The sequence below is a fragment of the Ammospiza nelsoni genome, chromosome 9 (genome assembly GCF_027579445.1).
Source record: "Ammospiza nelsoni isolate bAmmNel1 chromosome 9, bAmmNel1.pri, whole genome shotgun sequence".
NCBI classification, from domain to species: domain Eukaryota; kingdom Metazoa; phylum Chordata; class Aves; order Passeriformes; family Passerellidae; genus Ammospiza; species Ammospiza nelsoni.
The window spans coordinates 30,682,921-30,695,253 of record NC_080641.1 but is presented as its reverse complement, the minus strand read 5'-3'; the positions used below and the strand labels follow the sequence as shown (position 1 = coordinate 30,695,253).

General features: G+C 39.3%; 1 protein-coding gene across 3 annotated transcripts in view; it reads left to right on the top strand.

The window, feature by feature from the left end:
- Positions 1–12,317, top strand: part of TUT4 (terminal uridylyl transferase 4) — a 45,348-nt gene extending 33,031 nt beyond the window's left edge. Inside the window, exons 22-30 of one of the 3 annotated variants that reach the window (XM_059477882.1) lie at positions 283–460; positions 965–1,012; positions 1,100–1,182; positions 2,556–2,671; positions 4,275–4,435; positions 5,407–5,504; positions 7,899–8,424; positions 10,570–10,743; positions 11,769–12,317. In XM_059477882.1, the coding sequence (XP_059333865.1) occupies positions 283–460; positions 965–1,012; positions 1,100–1,182; positions 2,556–2,671; positions 4,275–4,435; positions 5,407–5,504; positions 7,899–8,424; positions 10,570–10,743; positions 11,769–11,860 (1,476 nt within the window). In that variant the 3' untranslated portion in view covers positions 11,861–12,317. The remainder of the gene's footprint in view (positions 1–282; positions 461–964; positions 1,013–1,099; positions 1,183–2,555; positions 2,672–4,274; positions 4,436–5,406; positions 5,505–7,898; positions 8,425–10,569; positions 10,744–11,768) is intronic. The other 2 variants (XM_059477884.1, XM_059477883.1) reach the window with 2 other exon arrangements.
- Positions 12,318–12,333: the final 16 nt, after the last annotated feature.

Sequence of the window (12,333 nt, the reverse complement as noted above, 5' to 3'; positions counted from 1 at the left end):
TTTGCTAAAAGGAATTTCTACTTTTGCTTGGTTTTTTTAAAATAATTTCTAAATAACATAAATCAGGAAAAATACTTGTTACTTTTAAAAATAGTCCAGGTTTAGTCTTAACTGTAATGATTTAACCTTACTTTAACCAAAAGAAACCATTTGTAGTAAACGAACTTGTAATTAGAGAGATGTTTGAGGAGAAGCAGTGCTGCAGTAAATTTCTGAACAGCTGTAGCTATTCTGTAGCTGAATAAATTCTGTAGCTGAATAAATTTCTTCCCCTGCATGCAGAAGAAGCGTCTCCCTTCCCTGGGGAAGAACACTGAGTCTCTTGGGGAGCTGTGGCTGGGGCTGCTGAGGTTCTACACGGAGGAGTTTGACTTCAAGGAATACGTGATCAGCATCCGGCAGAAGAAGCTGTTGACCACCTTTGAGAAGCAGTGGACCTCCAAGTGTATTGCCATTGAAGGTACTCCTGCTGAATTGAATCTCCATTCATCAGGAGTAGGGAACTCTATTGCTTGAGAGGCTGTTCTCTCTGCACAGCATCTTTGTGAGGAAACCACAGTCACTGTTTCAAAAAGAAGCATTGCTTGCAAGTCCTGCAGCTTACAAAATTGATAACTTCTACTACATGTCAGTGAATTGTTCTTCTTACTCTATTATGGTTGACTAACATAACTAGAGGTGGTAGAGGCATCATCCCTTGAAGAATTTAAAAAAAGACTGGATGTGGCACTTGCTGCCATGATCTAGCTGAACAGTTAGAACATCGGCTGGACTAGATGATCTTATAGGTCTCTTCCAGTCTTGAAAATTCTGTGATTCTGTGATTCTGTGATTTAAAACTCAGCATTGCTGTGCTATAATCTGCTCTGCGAATGCATGTAAAATGGAATTCTCTGCATTAAAATAAAAAGTTCTGTTGCAGCAAGTTTTTTCCAACTCTGATTTTTTTTTCTCCTTTGTGCAGATCCTTTTGACTTGAATCATAATCTGGGTGCTGGAGTCTCTAGGAAAAGTAAGCTGTTAATGTCTGCAAATGATGAATGTTCACTGAGTTGTGTCTTTTCTGTTGTTTTCTAATAATTTTGTCCTTTTCCAACAGTGACCAATTTCATAATGAAGGCATTTATCAATGGGAGAAAGTTATTTGGTACCCCATTCTACCCAGCTGTTGGAAGAGAAGCTGTAAGTTCTCAATTTTTAGTATGTTTTTCCATTTTCTTTGTCCACTGAATTGATGCAAGTCTCTTGTATGTGTTTATCCATTTGGTATGCACAATGTGTGTAATTGTCTGCATGACATTTATAGCTTAGCATTTAGCTCCTGGAATATAAAATTCAAAGGAATAGTTGGATGGGTGATGGATATTACTGGCTGGTTTGGGGAAAGTAAGCTTAATTTATGTTTTGTTTTTTATAAAACCTCCCACTGTATGATGTTAAAGTATTACAGAGAACTGCAAATTTGGCTGTAAAACCCAGAAACAGCTCTAGGAACCTTACTGGCTCTTCTTGTAGCTAAAGAAAACAGATCCAAGAGATGTTCCATTCTCTTTAGTTTTCCACTTGGTGGAGATAGTAAGGATTGCTGCTTAAACAAGGAAAAGGATGATGATTGATTTTTTTTAACAAATTGACCTTTAAAATTTGCGTAGTGAGTCGGGGTTAGGAATGTGTTCGTGGAATATCATTTTGAAGAAAGTACTGCTCTGTGCTAGAGGGTCCAGTCATTGATGTGTAGAGACAGCTAATTTTTTATATGAGCAAATAAAATACTGTAATTAGTATTTTAAAGATCAACTTAGAAAGGCATTTTCTAAAACAGTTTAGAGAACTGTTCTCCCAGTGGCTTTTAATAGAACTTGACTTTCTAAAGGTTCTTCAAAATCTTTTGAAAGCTTTTAATTCCCTTCATCCTTCCCTATCTTCTCTTTTCCATTTGCTTCCTTTATCTGTGGGTTTTTTCTGAGTTTGTACCTCTGTTTCAGTACTTTCACAATATTTGTTGCTCAGAGGCTGTAAACTGGGCCTTTGTGCTGACACACATCAGAACTGCAGCTGTCCAGAGCAAATTCCAGGGGAGGGGAGTGATACAGGTCAGTGTGCAGATGCTCCATCTGTTTCCCACCTGAGCTGAGTTCTGTCCAAAGGGATGCAATCCTGTCATCTGGGAAGGGACATTGGCTGCTTTGGAAAGCACACAGGCAGTGACTCAGATACCAAAATAGATCATATGCTAAAAAATTGAGCTCTGAAAAGCCTTTGGGGAGGTGAAAGGTGAGCAGCAGGCTGGAGCCTGGGTAAGCTGTTCTGCAAATTCAGCCTCTGTCCCTAAGAACAAATAGCCCTTTTCAGCCCAAAGTGCTCCATATCTCTGAAAAAGCTGCCATTATCTAGGGGAAGAAAAGGACCAGGTATAATTCAGAAGGAGTAACATTCAGGGAGCAATAAGAAAAGAAAGCTGACAGTTTGACTTTCATTCTTCAGTCTTGCAAATGAATGGTTTATATTGTAAGTGAATGGTTTATATATTTTATCTGTCTGATGTGTTTTGATAGGAATACTTTTTTGACTCAAAAGTATTGACAGATGGGGAATTGGCACCCAATGACAGATGTTGTCGTGTCTGTGGAAAAATTGGTCACTACATGAAAGACTGTCCAAAGAGGAGGAGGTAAGTAATACACAAAGCTATTGTGAAATATTTGAGATTAAATCATGAAGGATTTGCATATTTGAAGATTTAATGGAAATGAAAAATTGCTAAATTGCAGAGAAAATCAAAGCTTCTTATCTGATTCTCAACTTCCCATCTTATTTTTTCTTCTTTTTAATACAGTTTCTGATCACCTCTTTAAATCTGAAGTGTTTATGGAAGCACACAGAGTAATATCAGCACTCTATGGTGTGTTAATATGTAGTTAAGCTTAACTTAAAACTTGGATCACTAAAATATATTTTTGTAGTGTAAACATTCAGATGGAGAACATATTACCTGGCTGCAAAATTTATCATGTGTTAAAATGGATTTCCTGTAGTGGTCATCTTCAGAGGACAGTGTTGAATTTGAATTGTTCCATAGATCTGATAATGCACATCTGCAAGGCAGGTGAAAGTTCTGTAGTAAACTCTAGGATTAGTTGAAATGTACATAGGTGAGGTGCATTTCTGTAACATCATGTTAGTGCCATGATGTTACACAATCACCCTATCACTTGGTGCACTTGTACATTGATTTCACTTAGGAATTTTGGGTACAGGACTCCTGCAAAAGGAGGTCTTGATATATGCAGGTCAGTGTAAAGGGAGTTTAGTAGGAATTGACAGAAAATGTGTGCTCATCACTATTTAGAGCTTTGGCTATTTAATGCCCCACTCAGCCTAGGTTGTCTTGACTCCTTCTAAAACCTGTTGAAGCCCTTAGAATGCAAATTATTCTGGGCTCTTTTATTTGCTCCTTATGTTCAGTTGTGGGCTCATAATTCTTCAAAGGATTCTTGGTCTTTTCCTGCTACAAAATCTTTATTTACAACCTTTTGTTCAGTCAGCAGGGTTCAAGATACATGAAAGTGCACTGGAACCCTGTGGGCACAGGTGGACTGTTTCTTTCAGATGCTTTCTGTACTACAAGCACATGGAATTCCATCACCTCTTTCCCTATATTTGCTTCAGTAAAAGTTGTGATCTGCTCTTCACACAAACTGCTGCTACAGCACAGCTACACAGAATCTCTCTCAGACTGTATATACAGCTCACATAATAATATTATTATTTAACAATCCTGCAGATACCTTGTGGAAAAAGACCTTTACTTCTTGTCTTGGTTCCTGATCACCAGTTCTCCTGCTGTTTTAGAACTGAGTGTTTGAAAGAGCCTCAGTGCTTTCTTGCACATCCTGTCTGAGTTCAGACAGTGACAGAGAAATGTGCCCTGTCAGTGAGGGGGAGATTGGATGAAGGAGGTGCAGCTCACTTGTTTTGGGTATATTCTGACTCTGCAGTGGGATTTCTGCATAGAACTGCAACCTTAACTGCAGGCTTAGTTCTGCCCTAACACAGTCAGACAGCTTTTGGACAAGCCTGGGGAGCTTCTAACTTCATTAAGTGTACACAGGCTGTTAACCAGCCCAGAATCTGAAAGTGTTGTTTGGAATTCCTGAGATATTTGTATTCTGGTACAGCTGTTGGTTATGTAACCATTCCCAGCACAACAGCTCTACAGAGATTATGTGTTTGTGTGTGGTTTTGTGATATTGCTAATAAAAATTATTGTTCAGGTTGAAGAAAAAGGAGAATGAGAAAGATGATGAAAAAGAGGTGAAAGAAGATGACAGAGAAACAAGAGAGAAAAGGTGTTTCATCTGTGGGGATGTGGGTCATGTTAGGAGAGATTGTCCTGAATTCAAACAAACCCGTCAGAGAAATAATAGTGTGCCAGGTAAGTTAGTTTATGTCTTAGGATACTTTGAAAGCTCTGAGATCCCTTTTCTTTAAGTTTCTGTACAGACTTGATAATTATCTTCAAAAACTAATCCTGCAAGTAATGTTTCAGTCACTGAAAATACAGCTTGTAGTCTGTGTTGCTTTTCTGCAAGGGGAGTAATATCTCCTGAAGTAGTCTTTGCATGGGTGGTAAAAATGTACTCAGCAGTAAAATACAGTGTACTTCAGAGTATTGCATTATTTGTCTTCCACTCACAATTGGAGCATTTCAAAGTAGTAATAATAGTAACAATAGTAATAATAATAATTGAATGCATTTCCTCTTCCAAATGTTTCTCAAATGTTAGCTAATCCTCCATCATCTGTGAAAGGTAAGTAAATGTATTTTCAGCAAAAATCGGTGTTCCTTCAGTAGCATTTCAAAAAAAGCATACAGGTGAATTAGGCTAAAATCCAACTTTCATATTACTGATAGTAGTTAGAGAATATTAATTGCAAACTCTTTCAAATGAGGCCCTTGTGTGCCTGTGGTAGTTGAAAAAGTAGAGGAAGCATTCATAAGTGAACTTCAGAAGAGCCATGCTTCTGTGTTCTGTTATCCTTTAGTCATTTTTTTAGTTTACTTTCTTTGCCCAGAAGTTTCTGCTGTCACTATTGCTATTTAAAGTGCACGGCTTACAGCAGTAATATGGAAACCTATATAAACCAGAGCTCCAGCCTGGTGGCAACGTGAGCCTTGTTGCTGCTAGACTTTGTTTTACTCAAAAATAGACTTTGTGTTTAGCTCCTATACCTATTAAAGTTTTCTGCTGCCAGTAGAGGGGAAAGTTTCCACTTAAAGGAGAGGAGAGGTGAAAGTGATTTACCTCCTGTGTGTCACATGAGAGTTCAGGTATTGCTGACTCCCAGCTGTGCTCATTATTCTGTCACCCTGTGGGTTTATTAACACTTGTGTTCCTCGACCAGGCACGCAGCTGGTGCGGAGCATGGTGAATTCCCAGCTGGTGGCTGTGGGCCAGCAGCAGGTGGAGCGACCCCTGCGCACCCGGCAGTCATCAGAATGTGTAAGTGCTGGGGGAACTGCAGGGAGCAGAGCTGCAGCAAAGCTGCCATGCTGGGAACAGGTTTGCAGGGTTTTTCTCAACTTGGTGATGACAACGTTGCACTGTGCCAGTTAATGAAACTTTGATTTATGATGCACTGTGTCTTGGGGAGCATTTATGGTTTTTCAGTATGGAAATCTTATAGTCAAGTTTGAGATGAGATAACCTTGTGATTTTGAAAGGGCAGATTAAGCTAGGATGCCTTTCAAATTCTCATTATTCTGGCAGTGTTCTGGAGTTACTAAGGGAGATAAAGCATACCTCATTGTTAACATGCTGGAGACTTAGGTTAGTGACAACCATGACTTTTTGTGGTTTGAGAGATCTGTCTTAAGGGACTGTCATGTACATTGAGTCATACTCAATTAAAAGTCTGCCAGAGCACACTAGAAGCACAAGCAGAACAATAGGGAAATTTTGGACAGTTTTGTGCTAGAATTTTTTCAAGTCTCCATAGAGCTACATAAAATATGTTTAATCTTCTGAGTGGAGATGGGGAGCAGAGGGTATTTGTGCAAATACAACTGCTGGCATTTAATATTTTTGGAGCAGACAGTACAGCATAAATTAATTTATTTTAAGCTGTTAGTCTGAGAAGTATGTGCCTGCTAATGAGGCTGGCAAGTAAGTAAATATAGTAATCAAGACTGCTGATCACTAATGCTCTTTGTTCAGTTTGCTACTTTGCTAACTGATCAGCAAGCATTTATTGGAATGCTGGCTCCAGTAATGGAGATTTTATGACTTACAGTGTGCTGCAAAAGAGGGACTGCAGCCTAATCCAAGTGAAGGGCTGAACATAGCACAGGAGTATATTTTTTAGGAGCCTTATATTTCTGCCTGAGGAATTGAAGCTGGATGTGTGGGTGCACTCAGAGGCAGACACACCATGTGCTCATTCTTGTGTCACCTGGATGTCATGGACTCTGTGTGTGGTGCATGGTTGTCATTTGGCCAGGATTTCTTGGTGAATATATTCTGTCCAGGAATTGATGGAGAAGAATGGGAAGGGGGAATATTAGTTGAGTAAGAGGGAGAGAGTAGGAAGCAAATCAAGAGGCTGGAGTGTATTATGCCTCCTGTCCTGCTGCTGGCACATTCAGTGCATGCTTCTGGTGGGTTAATATTTGCAGAAATGTTTGAATACATGTGCTTTATTTTTATAACATTTAAACTGTTAAACTGATGATCATCTTTCAAATCCCAGGTTTTACCTTCTCTTCCTGGTTTCATAGAAAGGTGTAGGAGGCACTCATACAGGCACAGTTGCAATAGCAGCAGGGAGCAATCCCAGCTTCTGGGCTCCAGCTTTTGCCCAGGCACAGACCCACAGCATGCTGCTCTGGCATGGGCAGTCCTGCAGACACCTCTGGTTATTGGAGACAAGTGACTGCCAGTTTAAATGGACAGTGAGCAGTCAGGGGTAGTGACAAGCTGCAGAGATCTTTAACTCCAGGTGTTCAACAGCAGCTGAGGCTCTTGGAGCTTGGCTGGCTGCTGCAGTCTGTGGAGAGAGGAGTCAGTCTCAGGTGGAAAATGAGATCTGAGATTTGGGTTCTCCTCTCTGCTTTAGGTACCTGTCTCATTTGAATGTCTCTGGGGACACTTGTTCCATCAGCATCTTGTCTCAGTGCTTGAAACCAGACTGGGGAATCCAGATACTGGCATTAAGTGTTGGCACATAAACTGAGTAACTCTTTTCCCAACCACTCAATTCCTTGAAGTGCTTCTTGTTCAGTTGCAATTCCAAACAGATAAAATAGCCTCATGCCTGTGTCTGTCGCTGGTGAAAGGGAAAGCTTTGGAAGAGCTCTGCAAAGGCTGTAATAATTGCTATTACTGTGCCTTTAGCCATGGCCTAACACCAAGATATGAAGGTTGAAACTGGGTTTTTGGAATTTGCATTTCTTGTTTAACAGATTTTTAAAAATGAAAGAAATATTAGGAGCTTTCTTTGGAATTACTTAAAAAACTGTGCAGTAATAAGAACCACTCTATTTAGAAGTAAGGCAATTAGTTAATGAGATACTGGGCTGTACATAAGTAGGGGAGGAAAGGTGCTGATTAAAGATCAAGAACAAGTGTGTGAGGAGCCTAATGAAGAGCTTGGGACTGATATTCACTCAGAATGTTGTTTCTAATGGTGGGATGTGCCACATTAACAGACCAAATTATCTGTTGGTGAAAGTCAGTGTCAGTTGAACTGCACTTACTGAAGCCAACAGGAACTTGGGTGCAGTGCTTGGGGTGTACTTTTCTGGTTTATAGTCTAATACAGTGGGTGCTTATTAAAGAAAACACCATTAAATAGCCAGTGAACTAATCAGAAATACATAACTTTTTTTTTTCCTCCAGTCTGATTCGCATCAGTCATCTTACTCTCCACAACCTCAGCAATTCCCACAGAATTCCTCTCAGCCAGCCTCCATTAACCAGACTCAGCCACAATCAATATCCCAGTCTAAGCACGTTCCTCAGCCACAGCAGGGTGCACAGCCAGCCCATCAGGTCCAGCTGCCTTTGTTTAACTTTCCCCAATCTCCCCCAGGTCAGTATTCCACCTTGCATAACCTGGGACTACTTCAGATGCACCATCACCACCAAATTCAGCTTCCCAACACTTCTTGGCCTATTCATGGGCCTGTTATTCACTCTGCACCGGGTAACCCTCCTCATTCTACAAATGTTCCATTTTCTATGAGATCTGGCAGCAGCAGCACCACAAATAACCAGAGCAGTGTAAGCTTGAATGATCCCAGTATCATCTTTGCACAGCCTGCTGCCAGGCCCATGGGAATCCCCAGCACTTCTCATGAGGGACACTGGCACAATCCTGTGACTCCAAACTCACTGGTGAACAATGGCACTGTGGGGAATTCAGGTAACTCTTCTCTGTTGTATCAAACCTCTCACACTCTGTGTACAAGTGTTAAATGTTACAGGAACAGATAACTCTTTCAGATTGTTTGATAAAAATACGATGCTTAAGAAACCAAATCATGACTTTCACCTGTCTTAACATTTTCATAGGAAAAAAAATGAGAATTGATCACCGTAACTTTTAGGCATTGATCCTGTCTGCCATTAATGGCTGTGCAACAATGAGAAATCCTGCATTCAACTGAGAAACCTCCTCATCATTGTTTGAATCACTCACATTTCTGTGAATGTGCTGACAAATAATAGATTCCTTAGACAATCATGGAAACATTAAAGTTGGAAAAGACCTCTAAGATCAGCACATTGTTAAATAATGTATTAGACAAATGCTGAGGTTGCAATCATGAACTTAGACACTGGCAGAATTTCAGTTGTGCAAGTTGAATATTGTCTCCTCACCTTTAGTACAATATAATATGATCTTACCTATTCTGTTTTTTCCTGTGGCTTGTCCTGCCTCACTTAACTTCCATAATCTTGATGTTGATTCCTGACATTGCATTTTCATGTGAAAAGTGGGCAACAGCCTCTTGCCTCATAGCAGAGCCAAGTACATGAGTATGTTTGAGGCTGAGAAAAAGCAGTATATAATGATTAAAGCCCATTCAGTTTTCTCTGCTACATGAACTGTGGCAACCCCTAAATTTTAACTGTTAACCTTTACATCATTAATCATGGTGGTGGTCTTCTGATCTATTCTGAGTGTGTAAGTCCTCCTGTTTAAAAAATAAATGCATAATATAATGTACTGGTGCAGTTGTTCATCCTAAGATGGAAATTCTGAATCTCCTGCCCATGCTTTCTCTGCACTAATAATGTGATTGTTACTGTCAGTAATAGTAGATTTTTAGCTGAATCTACTGTTTTGGATGAGGAATAATTCACCAATGGGCGTCAAACATAAGGGGCTGGAGATACATGATTTTCTGTTTAAAGCTTTGTGGGGAATATATTTTAAAGGATACAGGAACTTCTACCTGTGTGTTTTCTGTGTCTCCAGTGTGCTCTGTCCCTACCTCTCCATTTTGGATCTTCTCATCTGTCCCCTTCTCCAGCTTTGCCTTTCCTTTAAGCAGCTCCTTCCAATCCCCATGTCCTTACTAAGGTAGCTGCCTTCTTTCAGACAAGCTCCATAAATTCTAATTCCTCCTCTGTGTGCTATCAGTCACAGTATTTTTTTCCCATCCTTCATCTTCCATCAATTTCCAACCTCATGACACCCCTCTTCCTAGTTCCCAATCATAGTAATTTTCTTCTTTGAAATGGAATCAGTTTTCCTTTTTGGCTTAGATGCCATTAAGGTGAATGCACATTAGAGATGAGCTGTCTCCTGGCTGTTTGAAGCATGGTTTCATACCTCCTCAGGACAATTTGACAACAGTAAGTTTGAGGAAACTTTGTCCTGGCTCACATAACTTTGACTTGAAAGGAGCTACTTAAATTAGAAGTATCAAGACAGCTCTTTTTCATGCATACTCAAAAGCTGTGCCTCAAATTGTGGATCCTGCCTCCTTGGATGCTTGATTTCTCATCCTTAATGTTGCAGTGATATCAGAATTGTAAATGGAATAGCTTTACAATTTGTATATTTATTTCCAAAGTTTATATTTTTCTCTCTAAAAATAATTTTTTAAGTCAGTCCCATGATCTAGATAGCAAGTTTCTTAAGCATGTATAGTGGAATTCCAGTGTAAATCTGAGTTATTTCTTGCAGTAGGATAATAGTTTTCCTCTCACAGCTCTGTCAGTGATAGTGGATATTTGTGTGGGATCAGACAGTAGTTCTGAACATTGTTCAGATCTTGTATTTTTCACCATGAAGAAGTCATAAAAATAGTGAAATCATAGCTCTTGATTTTAATGTTGATTCATCCTCTCTCTTCCCAATAATTCTATTAGAGTGAATAATGAAGTAATTAAAGTGGTAATTTTTACTGATGTATATTAAATTAAAAAAAAAGTAGCACATCAGACTGATCACATTAAGTCCCCTGCAAACTGTTATTTAAGATGTAAATTGTATTTGTGACTTACTGTTTAATTATTTCAACTTGCAATGTGCTTTTCCCTTTCAATTGAAAAATAGATCAGGGTTTCCAAGGACAGTTTGGTAAAATGAACCCTCCTTCTGTCCCTTGGGACCATGGGACCCCTACCCATTTTCCTCTCCTCCGAGGAGCGTGGCCTTACAATATGCCTCAGAACTACATGCAGCAGGGAAATGCCAGCTACCCATCGAACAAACCTTTCTACCCTCAAGGTACTAGCACCACTATGTGACTCAACAGCTCATGCTCCATGTCTCTGTACTGTCTCAAAGGCTTTAAGAGCCAAGCAATCATGGAAATCCCTGAAAACATTAACGAATCCCAGGAGTCAAATCAGCACTTCAGCTTCCTCTGTGGATGAATGAAAATCTTTGTGGGAGGGAAGGGTTAAAATAGAATTCTGAAATCTGAGCCAATGTGCAGCCTGTTGCACTTCCAGCCTCTTTCTCTTTGCTGCTGCTGGCTCAGCTGGAGCTGCTTCTGCTTCAGTAGAGGTTAAGATGATTGGCCCATGAGCGTGTTCAGAATATGAAAAAATTTTTGTTGTAATTCATTTTATTTGGCTTTTGTACCTTGCTTTGTGGAGTGACTTACATAGATAAAAACTTGCAAGTGCCTCCATAGAATAATTGAGGTTGGAAGGGGTTTCTGGAGGTTCAGTCCAGCCCATCCACAGTCAGAGCAGCACTGACTGCAAAGTTAGGTCAGGCTCAGTTCACCAGGGAACTGGAAAAGACTGACTTGATTTCAACTCTGATGTTTATGAAAGGTGAAGGTGTTCAGTATCTGGCAGGATGGGGAAAGGCTGTAGGAAAAAGACCTCCACTACCACAGAAACAGTGCTCAAATTTGACTTGGAGGATGTGCAGCTTGCATGCTGCTGGGGGTCACCTGGTGTAAAATGAGAGATATGGCCAACAAATCCTTTTTCAAAATCTAATCTATTGGCTCTAGCAGGGTTTCCAAGTGAAAACTGAATTTACTTAAAATCCTGAAATTATTTTTGTTAAATAACTGAAGTAATGCAACAAAATAATGTGTTTGTGATTGTTAGGGAATTTTGGAAATAGGATTAAAGTAATTCTACCTTGTCCCATTAAATGGGTTAGGTGTACAGATAGCATTTGTGTCAGTCTAGTAAATGGCTTTATTTCTAAGTTAGATTAGTACACTGAATATAGCCAAGCACTGTTAAATATGTGATTTGCTGAAGTAATTGTAATCCATTTTCTTTTAGCTGGTCCACTGATGCAGAGTAACCAGCGGTTCTCACTTCTGTCTCAAGGACACCCACACTTGAATCTGAATTACATTCAACAGAAAAAGTGAAATTGGATGGGATTGTGGGGGGGTGGGGGGAGGGGAGGAATAAATTCAGGTTCTGATTTAAAATCTTAATGCAACATGTTTAGATACAAGATTATTTAAGACTGTTTTTAAACTGTATCATTTGTACATAGATATGAACTATAGTTTTTACTAGTATCACAAAACTGAGTGATACAAATTTCATCTATTTTATTACCCTATTTTTAAGGGGAATTGTGTTTTGTTTTATCTTGATAAACTGTAAAGAGAGAGAATTTTTAAAATTAAGTTCTTTATTTTCTATTAGCTGTATTCATACTTTGGTTGCTTCAGACTTTATATATATTGTTCTAAAAAAAAAATAAAATTAGAAGGGGATTTCATGTGTTTAAAAATTTGTCACTCTATTCTTTACAGAACTATGTAGTGCCAAAAAACTTTTTAAAAAGAAAAATAAAATGGCAAAAAAAGGACAAAAGATTTTTTCCTCTTTT